The sequence below is a fragment of the Bacillus rossius genome, chromosome 1, assembly GCF_032445375.1.
Source record: "Bacillus rossius redtenbacheri isolate Brsri chromosome 1, Brsri_v3, whole genome shotgun sequence".
NCBI lineage: Eukaryota > Metazoa > Arthropoda > Insecta > Phasmatodea > Bacillidae > Bacillus > Bacillus rossius.
The window spans coordinates 43,846,707-43,859,043 of NC_086330.1; the positions used below are offsets into that span (position 1 = coordinate 43,846,707).

Sequence of the window (12,337 nt, forward strand, 5' to 3'; positions counted from 1 at the left end):
TCAGTTTCAAATTTAGACGAATCGAAATTCGCAATTGTATTTTTCAAGGCATCTGCCTTTGTGCCATGTAAAATAAAAATTTAAAAAAAAAAAAAACTCAAGTCCTCTTCTTACAGTTCCTAGGGACCAAAAGAGAATCTGAGTAAAACAAACCTAAGGTGTGGCTGAATTCATATCGTCTGAAGTTCATCACAAATACCTTATGTCAAAGTCAACTAAACTGCCAATTGAAACAATAACTTTGAAGGTTTACTGGAGGTGAACTTCAAACCTGTTCGCTCAGGCATCAACTTGTGCTCCGGTGTCTCATAGAAAAACGATTCCTACTGTAATGTCAAAAGCTAGTTCCGGTATAATGATAAAATTAAATTTTTAATTTTCAAATCAGTTATTAGGTAGATTTCAAAGAAAGCCATTACCATGGTGCAGCTTTGGGGAAATTTTTTATATAGTTTTTTGTTTCATGGTCCATAGACCCCAAAACCATCATTAACTCAAAATTTTATAATATAAAGTTTTTCAGCTGTTGGTCTAAAGTCGTGGGTCAGAAAGAAAAGAATGCTGTAATGCATGGGGGTTACCTGGGGGGATGAAAGGGGAGGGGCAGGGGTGCCTTAGCTAGAAGCCACCTTGAACTGACACCCCACCCCTTCAAGGCATTCCAAATTGTTATTCTGTCTCATTTGTCACACCTGCCAACATCCCCCTTCCAAGCAAGAGGTTCGGAAAGCCATAAACAAGAGCGGACTAAAGTACCATAAGTGACGCAGTTCACATGCAGATCATGTATTTTATCAAGTTTCAGGAGGCAGTAATTAACAGCATTATAAAGTGGCTTAAGTGACGCAGTTATGACGCAGAGCATGTGGTTTTTCAACTAAGCTGTTCACATCGCCGTAAATTCACATCTTCCAGTAGCAAGATAAAAGTTTGCTATTTTAAGGCGACCCCCACTTTTAGGTTTAGCAGTTGTGGTAAAATCCGTCGCATTATATTCATGTAAATACAGTACATGCCTATATATTTTGTAATAACAAAACTCAAAACTACAACTAAAACAAAATTTAATGTACAATTTTGTGATATGATTTTTTTAAGATACTAGCTGACATAATATTTTTTTTTGGACACGTCTAAATCGAAGGCTTTAATGGCCAGACTAACTAATTCTTTGCTTTTGGGTCAAGGTGACATATGTGCTCGGTGTGTTTGCTGCATCCATCTTCAAGGGTGATCGACAACTGTCAGCCACCCTGAAGATGGCTTCAACAAGGAATGCCGAACAGTGGTGGCTCCAATAATAAAAAGGGTGGCGCGGGGCCCCGGGCGGTTGCTTGGCTTGCTCTGCCCGGGAGTCGCCCCTGATGCCGAAACATTAGGCACATCATCATTTCCACTGATGTGACCTCAAACGTAAGCCAAAAAGTTGTTACTTGAACACACCTGAGAAGATAGAACATCTGTTGGCAGCATCTGTGAAAAAGCAAAGATGGTGTTGTGATTTTGATTGATTGATTTTTTACTTATACATTGTAATCTGCACAACACTCAAAATGAGTTTTATGGATGTGTACATCAGACAGATACAACAAAAACAATAAAAATACAAATATAAATACAATCCACATCAGACAAAACAAAAAATGGACAGACAAAATTATATTAACAGTAAAAAAAAAGTATTAAAAGGATAATATATGATCATGTACAAAGAATGTTGCTTGAAACAAATTAATTATAATGTTGACATTTGTGATGAAATAATTAAATCCCTAAATTTTTTTGTTTAATTGTTGTTTCAGGTGAAGGAGTTGCTCGTCGATGACTCGCAAGTGGAGGAGGCCAAGGAAGACGAAGACGTCGTGATTGTCGGCAAGTGCAGGGACACTCTGAACGACATCATGGACAACAGCAAACAGATATTCCTGCCTCCCATCTTGCGATTCACGCTCATCTCCATCACCATTAACCTGACGTTCCACATAGGGTGAGCGCACTACAGAACCACGAACCTAGTTTATAGTTAGTTCTTGGCTGCACTATAACATTGTCAGTTTGTGTCTGTCAGTCAACCTTAAGATAGTATCTTTTACTTGTCCAGGCAAAATGTTTTGGGGGAAATAACTCAAAATTGAAATTAAAACAAAAAAAAAAAATTGATAAATCCAAGTCAGTAAGGCCTGATACCATTTAATGGATTTTGATATGAAGCTGCATAACAAAAAAAAAATGTACTTTCAGCTATGTTGAGTTAGAAATAGTGACTCTCATCAGGTACTATAAAGCCTCCAAAAATCTTGAATGCCTTCAAGGGGAAAAAAAATTCTTACCATCATTCCCAGTTCCCACCAACAAAAAGAAAGAATTTGAAAGCATACAGCAGGCAAAGTGGTTCTATCCTCCTGAAATGAAATTCAAAAATGCTCTTGAACACTTTCCATTTGTCGAGAACAAAATTGTTTAGACTTATTACACAGGAAAACTAAGTGGGGAACTTCATAGTCTTCAACATCACCCACCATGATAGTTATTGAATATTCATGCTATTTTTTATCTAAATCAGTTTACATGAATTCTGCAAATTGTGTTGCCAGAAGTATGCAAAATGTATCTGCTGTTAGTTAAAAGTTAGGTAATTATTCATAATGAAAACTTTGTTTGACCAATTACATCATTACAATTCTAGAAGTTTATTTCTAGTGCTTTTTAAACTGAGTAATGCATACAAATTTAATTGCTTACGTCACATTTCGAAAGTACTTCTTCGTAACAATCTGGAACAAAACACAGAAACTCCAAAATGATGAGTGACGCTGAGCCTTCAAATTGTTTTAACATAAAGTAGAAGTGTACATTCAGCTGGGTTGATAGAACGAACGGTGGTGTGTCTCGGCAGGTACTACGGCCTGATGATGTGGTTCCCGGAGCTGTTCAACCGCTTCAACGAATACAACACGTTCCACCCGGGCCAGGAGGCGTCGGTGTGCGAGGTGACGGACTTTGTGGTGAACATCGGCAGCCACTCCAACGTGGATCTGTGCTCGGGCAAGATCAAGGACCAGGTGTTCCTGGAGTCGCTCATCACAGTCGCCTCCGCCATCCCGAGCAACATCATCGCGGTCCTCGGCATGGACCGGCTCGGCAGGAAGTTCTTCCTCGGTGAGTCACTCTTACTCCATAGACCGGGAAACCTATGGTGCACAAGGTCTTTTACACACTCCCCAATACTTAACTTATGGAACTTTGGGTTTTTTAAGTTCATATTAGTGATAGGTAGGGACAAGATTATATGGTGGATTGCTATAAAGCTGAAATAACACAGAACAACCTGTCAATACATCGTTTAACACCAAAGTGCTAGTTAATACACCAAAAAGCACTTAAATGCAACAAAAAATCATGAATTAATTAGCATATTTAATCAAAACTCAACTCAGATAACTAAAATGAAATTATTTAGCATGCAGTTAGTACCAAACTTTATGTAATAAATAGATTGGAAAAAAATTGTAATTCTTTTTTATATTGCAACCGTTATTAGAAACTATTTTTTACACGACATGGTACATTTTTTTGAAAGTACACTTACTTGCCGATTCACTTTTATTGTTCCCAGTAGTTTGACGTGCTTATTACAAATTATTAAATTGTAAAAGTGCATCATATACAATCAAGCATAGCCCTAAATGATGAGACAATTAGAATAAAAGATGCCTATGGAACTATAAGCAGGTAAATAGAAAAGATGGCTGACACCTGAATGGATGAAATTGTACTTTTTTCTTGTTAATTTGTTGAAACAACTACATTGGTACTTCACTACCTCACATGTAATTAACCATTTAACATTTGCCTGAGCAGTAATGGGGGCACCACCTTGTGAGTATGTACCTACTGTGCTTGCAAACAGCTTGCCGCGATAATGACAAGGACCTTAAAATCGGAAACTTGTCGCAAAGCCATGGGCATCAAGTGAGGTATCAAAGAAACTTGCTGTAATTTTCAAATATTTGTCTCATTTTGTGTCACTTGATACCTTTGTGTTGAGCTTTTAACCGGTGGGAAATCATTTCAAATTGAAAAAATATATATATATCCTTAAGTTAGACAAAGGCAAATATTTGGGCTATAGACCATGACAGCACGAAGCTTGTGTACACTGCATCTACAGTGAAGAGCCACTGCGAGCTACTAGCGCTAGACTAGACTACTGCAATGGACTCCCACGTACTCCAGGGCCTGCACTCTGAATCATCAGTAGAACATTTTAACAATACAGAGTTAGTAGACATGCTCTGGGTCGTAGACACCAGGATGCATTCCGCTGATACATCATAGTGCAGTGTGACTAGTGCTACTTAACACTTTAAATAACTGATTACATATCGAAATATAAAATAAATAGGTAGCAAATTTTACACAAAAATATACTTAAGATTTAATGCAACAACTTTGATTTATTTCAGATGCATTTTTTAAATGATTCATGGAATGGAAAATTTTGAGTTAATACAATTTTTTGGACATACACCACTGCAGTTTTGTTGTCTGTTTGCATTTACTGTTCTTATTGAAACTGCCTCGTCATTATTGGTGTACTTTGTTTGTCTGTGTTGTTATTTTTACGTGACTGTCTGATATTTTAAGTTTGAATGTGTTCATCGGTGCTGTCATCATCATGTTGTCCATAATAACTGTTTAATTTCATAGTTGGGTCCATCTGTTCGACATCATTATGTATTAGTACAAGAGCGATAGCTAAATTTGTTAATTTACTAAAAACCATAGGCGTGCCCAGACATTTCCATTAGGGGGGGCCCTGCTAAATTTTTAAATCAGAAGCTGAATTTAGAATGTTAAATAGCCTAAATACATTCACTCATTGCCGTGTTTATATTTTTGTGCAGTATCAACTAGATATGTTTACTAGTTAATATTTAATATTTATATCCGTATAATTTTAACAATCTTGAAAAAATGTTTTTTTTTCCCCCATAGACAATGTTTAAAGGGTACTTACACATTTCCCCCCCCACCCCCCTCAAATTTTCCAATAGCTTGGTCCAGATCTACCTTGAAATTAACTTCTTTTTAGTGAATGCAAACACAGCAATTCAGACAACAGAAATTTAACAAACCTCTTAAAATATTTTTTTTTTGTTTGGCCATTTTAAGGGACCTTGTGTTTTAAATAAACTAAGGCGGCTGTATTTCCAGAACGATAAAATGTTTTAAAATATTGTTAATTAGCACGCTGCAACACTGAAAAACAGTTTGAGTGTCACAGTGCCAGGAATATACTAATATTAACGAACGCATTAGAGAAAATGCCGATCTGAGTGATTACATTAGGGGGGGCCATGGCCCACCTGGCCCCCCCTGTAGGCACGCCTATGCTAAAAACTAGCACCACCAATCTGTAAGCAATGTTTTTAGTGGTGGTTACATGATACAATATGATGTATATTTGCTAATGAAAAAAATACTATCCAAAGATAAGACAGGAATATTATTTTTTTGTATATTATATGGAATATTCAAACCAGACCTTAAAGTGTTACTTCTGGTGTTTCTGGTTTCCAGTGTTTAGCACATTCACGTCTGGTTTGTGCGCGATCGGGATGTACTTTGTGTACAACTCGACGCACAACCTCGTTGTGTCGGCAGTCTTCAGCGGAGTGATAAGCTGTGGCAACGCAGCCCTCGACTGCCTCATCACGGAGATATTCCCAACCAACTTGCGGTACGCCTAGCTCTCTAATCAAAGCATGCACCCTTCCTCCTGCAGCACACAGCTCTAGCACTGCATTCAAATGGCAAGTTCTACCTGGGATTACAAATAAAGACATTTTAATTCTTTTCCTTTGTTTAGTTGTTTATTCAGCAACTGCCTGTGAGACCTAAACACGATTGTTCACATTTTCCAATGTAAGATAAAATTAAAGGTAAAACAGTGAATTGCACCTCCTTGGCAGCTGTTATTGAATGTACCTGCGAAACATGTAAAATCATCCAAAAGAATGAATATTGCGACCCATCGGATATCGTGATGCACCAAACAGCTGCTAGCCATTAGACAGTATAGCCTTTGAATATATATACTGTATAGAAGTCGCGAGTGGATAGGATTTACTCTACGTTTTTCATAAGCGTATAATGAGCAGCTTGGGAACTTCACCGCTGCAGTGCGCTGCCGTAACGCCCTGTATCGTCTTAGTTGTTATTTATACGTTAGAGCGCAGCACTGTCGCCCGCTGTCATTCCCCGCACCCCTCATCCATCATTCACTGCAGCTCAACGTCGTTCAACAAGAGGGGGAAGGGGTGCTTGAAGAGTACGACACTTGTCCGCTAGGGACCACCACAAGTCGATGCCCTAGAGATGGTGGCGATTGCGGCGGTGAATTAACCAACTACCTCAAAACCGTATTAGAATTTTTAACCTGGGCTGGCGACTTCTATACAGTATATATATTGAAAGGTATAGCAAACCTACATTAAATGCATCTGGTTATTCATACGCGCACAGATATTCAAACCTTCTGGGCTAAGCGGATACCGGTACAAAACTTTGGAATATGATTGCATCATATTCTGTACCAAGCACTATTGGTAGTAAACATATGCAAGGTCAGTAAACAATTTTAATACTCCAAATATAACGAATTTCATTGGCCAGATGTTTTTCAAGGGTACTTTCCTATTTTCCTAAATTTACTGAACAGGGTTCATTGTTGCTCTTCATGTAACTTATCATGGCACACAGGCAGAGTTGAAAAAAAAAACAGGATTTTTTTGTTTAAGCCAGGTTTTTTTTTATTATTAGTTATTTTTGTTCTCAGCATGTTCAATTGAAAGCCATACAACATCCTGCTTACTGCCACTTATTTTGAACCATTAAAGTTATAACATCAAAGAATTGAAGTCCACCAAATCTGCACATCTGACTGGGACTTAACTACAGAAAGGGTATTTCGGTAAATATCTGACGTCACTGCTTTTTTGCAAAGTAAAAATAAAATTACGAAAATACCATTTTCCAACACTAGAGACGTTCCTGTATTTACCCTGAAAACAGCCTTAATAAATTCCTACTAGTTTCTGAGAAATCCCAGATTTTAGCTCACATTTCAATACCTGTGCATTGCCGCGGCCTGCCACTGATTGTTTACCCATGTCAGTTTGTGTGTTTATTTTGGAGAACTTTAGTCAATGGTATTGTTTTATAATAAAAGTAGCTAATATGACGGTGTATTGCAGTTTTAGGGAAATATTAATGTTTAAATTTTCTGTTTGTTGGTTGTTTGTCCACATATCATTGAATGAAGTTTTTGTTTTCTTTATATATTTCATATAAAGTAGTGTTTTGAATCACATAGTAACAAATGAATCATTGGTGTAACCCGGAAACACATTTAGCCAGGACATTAATTCAGGTGTCACAGTGAAGAGTTTGCGGAGCACTAACTACTAGGACCCAAAGTGAGACAACATATTAGAAACTGATGATAACATATTAATACGAAAAACTTGTGATTTTTCCTGACCTTTACACAAAAAATCTATGGCGCAGACCTGAACTGCACTTTTCTCTTTCTCTCTCTCTCTCGTTTGTGTGTGCGTGAGTGTGTGTTTATTTAAATTATATTACAGAATTAGTTAGAGGTGAAATGGAATGCATAACTTAAAACACTTTTAGAGAGACAAGGACACAAGTTTTCACCAAAGGAGTTTGTTATGCGCAGGGCAACAGGAATAGCTATCTCGATGGTGGCCGCTCGCCTTGGAGGTATCTTTGGCAACGTCGTCATAGCAACGCTGCTGGACATGTATTGCCCGGCACCGACCTTCATTGTGGCAGCGCTCCTCATTGGTAAGAAACACAAGGCAGCTTTGGAGCCTCCAAACTGTGTTGATTTCCTTATTTATTTGTAGCAACAAGATTTCATGGTTTTATATTCAGGCCAATCGATTTTAAAACAAGCGGATTCCGGGTTACTGGTTTTATTTTTTATGAAATCTGTTTATTAAAAAGGATAGCATATTATTGAACAAATAATAATATTTAACTATTCAATGATACTAATTTCTCAAAAACAGTGTCATTTTGACTGATACATTATGCATTTTTAATATAATGATGTACAATAAGCATGTTTTAACTATTCAGAACAAATAAAATAAATCTGTTCAGTACTTTTGCGTTTCAAAAATGTACTAACATCGTAATTTAAAAATGAGATCTAATAACAGTTGCTACATTAAAAAGAAGTAAAGCTTTTTCAATTTTTTTTTTTGGTATTAAGTGTAGTACAAACTTAATGCTAAATAAATTACTTTTAATAGTAGACTTCTGAGAAAGAGCTACAGTGAAACCTCATTAATAAAAACCCTGTTATTTATAAAACTCTCATTAATACATAGTGTTTTCACAGTCCCTAGAAATTAAATACGGTTTAAAGTGCTAGGTAATTTGTTTAATACAAAAGTAAAATATTTTTTTAGCCACTGGTGTAGCTATCCTAATATTGTAATTTACAATCCCTGGTGGAGTATAAAATTGTGTTTACATTATAACATTATAACCTTATTTGAAGTTGATTTAGACATTTTATTAAAATTGTGCTTAAATTATGTAATAGTTTGATTATTACAAAGTGACAAAATTATGGTCCCTTGAGTTAAGTTTGCAATACTGAAGTTGGATTGTATTTGAAGAATAAGCATGCGTAATATTCCAACTCCGAAAATTTAAGATTCTAACCCGCCAAAATTTTATATGCTGAGATACCTACTTACATAGTGTAATATGTAGGATAGAAATGTATTAAGTTTGTATGATTTAAAACGCAAACTGATTCTTACAAACTTGCATTTGTGTTTGATATACAAATACCACCATTGTTCATGCTGCATGTGCAGTTACTATCTTTCAATCAAATTTAAGTACTTTTTGTTAAATACTGATAGCAGAGGCTAATAAAAAAATACTAGAATCTTAAAAATAAACAAATTATTTATTATCTCACATCATCATGATGTACATGATATCTGATATCTGATACAAATGTTGCAATGAGTTTTTTAAAAATGTATTCTTTGTCTGCAAGTAAGAGACTAAACATGCATAGCTAACAAACCTGCCGTTGTTTCACAGGTGGCGGCCTGCTGTGCCTCTTCTTGCCAAATACAACTCGTGAACCACTTTCTTGACACATACTCATCCCTTCTTTGAAGATTAGTTCGATACCCAGCGACTCGGCACAAGGTTCTGTGCTCATCCAACAGAAAGTTGCCAAGGTGGTTAGAAAGATGTGGGGTTGTGCCCGGCAGGAAGCATTGCTACTGGCCAACGTCGTAGTTACTTCTTAACTAGCGTCTCGCAACACCAACCATCTTCGTGTGTAGTGTCTTTTGACAGTTGCGTTCCTTACCATCTGTTTGTGTAGCTAAGCCTTAAACGAACATTTATCGTGTACAGTCTTCATGTCCACATTAATTATGTACATAAATGTCCATTCTCATTTTTATGACAAACGTAGATGTCACAGTAGTTCTTTTTATAAATAAGTTATAACTATGCGAGTTTTATTAAAAAAAAACTCTAAAAGTTGTCAGAATACTATTGTACATATGTAGTGTCGAAGTTGTATGTAATTTGTTAAATAATTCAAACTCAATAGCTGGTACCTGACTTTTATAAATTTGATGCCAAAGTTTTATTCCTATGGTAGTGAAACAATATTTGTATAATAGTTTGTTATGAAAATATTTTCAATTTTAAAAGTAAAATTTGGAAGTAATTTTTCAAAACATTTGTTAACTATAGAATTTTAATTATGATTTTGCTAAAAGTGATGCATTCATAAAATGTCACACACTTATTCTATATGTATACTTATTTAATCAAAATATATATGTGAGACAGCAAACAAGTAAAATTTTGATGATGTTTTACAATGTAAATAAAATTAAAATACATATTTAAAATGTTTTCCAATTTATTATTAAAAAACAGAAAGATTATAAATCCTTTTAATCCTCTAATTTAATTTTATTGTTAGTTAACATTGCACATTACAGTAACAACTGAAATTTGTAATACTCAAAATGACCCCCAGGTAAATGTTGATATGTACTATGATACTTAGTGTCATATAACTAGATTTTTCACAGTATTTAACCAACCACATAGTTCTGAGAAGTTGTAGTGCCTAGCATTACAACACATACAGTTGCACTGTACCGTAGTCTTTTTATTTTTGTGCACTCATTACTTTTTTTACAAATGTGTGTGTTAAAATGCTGAGAAGTGTGCAACAGTGTTTGTGTTATTCAAGACTGGTGGCACTGCCTGTGCTAAATGCAGATTCTCTTTCCACTGTGCCTGTACCAGCCACATAGAATGTATAGCTGCGATCAAGCGATGAAGTGTAATGGAGTGTATTGAATATGGTGTATGCCAAACTAATTACAATATCGCATAATGAACGCATACAAACCAGTAACTCAGGATCACGTCCAAATTATTGTGAATTTACTTGGGAAGTTCAAAGAAAATATGCACACATAGTTTATTACAATATTAAAAATATTCCATTTCAATAGCAATACCCAATACGTGTAAAGTATAATATTTAATTGAGCTACCCTTGAATACTTTGTACTATTTCAAGATTTAAATGTGAATTTCTGGGTTATACTATGTAGTATCAACACTCGAATACACTTTCACCACACTAATGTGTGAGATATTCAGGGTTCGGTAGAGCTGTGAAATCTTCATCGATGGGACCTCTTGGTGGACAGCATAGTCTCCAGGAAACATCAGCAATAGTAATGTGGAATGAGCTAAAGCTACTATTGTAGGCATCAGGAACTCAGCTACACACCAGCTTCTCCAGGTTGCTGACAACTGTTAGCAGTTTGGGACAATCTTACCAAAGATAATACTCGAAGACCAGAATATAGTAAGTCATCAGCGGCGACAGGGCCGAAACCTCCGGGCTGAAATCTCGTCCACGCCCGTCGCAAAAGTTCACTGCAGCTTTGGCATTACACCCTACGTCTGATGTCAAAAAGGCAGGCGTCCTGAAACTTGATATGTAGAGAAGACAAATAATCTGCAGTCATTGTGAGGTATTCTTGATTCCTGTGTGAGGTCCTGTGGAAATCTGGACTGCCCCACACACAGGATACATCTTGCCCACGGTCTAAGAAGGGGAGGTCTGGACACTCCCCAACCAGGCCAGCATGCAAAAGTGGCACACCTAATGTCTCCGTAGTTCCGCTCCGCTCCGCTCCACCAGCTGACCTGTAGCGCTGCTTGTTCTGCGGTGGTATTTTAAGCTTTGTTGTTATGAACAACTTAATAATCATTTAAATTTTCATTTAAATGTTAAAAATGCATTAATCTCCAGATATTGGTACAGTATTAAATTGGATGTGTTTTTGTTATTAGGTTACGTAGTATTGTTTCCACATTGGCATTGGCGGGAAGCCGGGAACTTCATTGTGAGCAAGGAGCATTGATTGTTAGTAAAGAGAATAAGCGTATATTATTGTAATTGTGAAAATGCCTAACCATTGTGTTGCACCTAGGTGCAAAACAAATTATCAGGCAAAGTCGGACGAGAAAATTGTGATATTCAGAGTTCCCAATGATGACAATGTTAGGCAATTGTATCAGAAATCAATTCCACGAGACAAGAGTGTCCTTAAAAGATCCCATTATGTACGTGAAAAACATTTTGTGGAAGACGACATTGTCACAAAAAAGGAACACAAAGATCAGTTCGTAAACGACATTGGAATAGTAAGTTAAATTTTATTATTTGTATGAATGTAGTCTAAAGATTACTTATTTTTGTATAGGCCCGACTTTTTTAAAAATGGAATGTATGACATCACATTTTATTAATGACCAGCACAACCCTGATAATACCTGTTTGTAAGTAGTTTGACAATACACCATTATTTATTAAAATACAAAAATTTGCAAAACGAGTGCGGTCTCTTCCTTAAAAAAAATAATAAAAATCCCAAAATACTTTTATTCAGTGCTCTAAACTTGCCTTTGTTATTTCAAAAGGCGGAGATATGAAATTACAACTCGTTTAGGAGTAATCGCCGTTTGTAATTTACATTACAATACATGTGCATTCATGCGGTCGTTGCCATTATTTTTGCTTGCTGTGTATGTGCGTGTTGTTTGTTTTCAACTTATAAAAAAGTTTATATTTTTTATTTGGATATTGCAATGCAATGTAAATAAAAAATTAAAAAAAAATCACGTCCCTACTATGCACCCAAGCTGAAGCATCAACACTTGACAGATT

The 12,337-nt window shown here is 36.1% G+C and overlaps 1 protein-coding gene across 2 annotated transcripts in view; it reads left to right on the forward strand.

The window, feature by feature from the left end:
* LOC134535339 (synaptic vesicle glycoprotein 2B) overlaps positions 1-9,992 on the forward strand; it is a 108,838-nt gene extending 98,846 nt beyond the window's left edge. For both annotated transcript variants that reach the window (XM_063374420.1, XM_063374413.1), the window contains exons 9-13: positions 1,803-1,987; positions 2,897-3,159; positions 5,584-5,743; positions 7,745-7,872; positions 9,157-9,992. In XM_063374420.1, coding sequence (XP_063230490.1) covers positions 1,803-1,987; positions 2,897-3,159; positions 5,584-5,743; positions 7,745-7,872; positions 9,157-9,212 — 792 coding nt within the window. In that variant the 3' untranslated portion in view covers positions 9,213-9,992. The remainder of the gene's footprint in view (positions 1-1,802; positions 1,988-2,896; positions 3,160-5,583; positions 5,744-7,744; positions 7,873-9,156) is intronic.
* Positions 9,993-12,337: the final 2,345 nt, after the last annotated feature.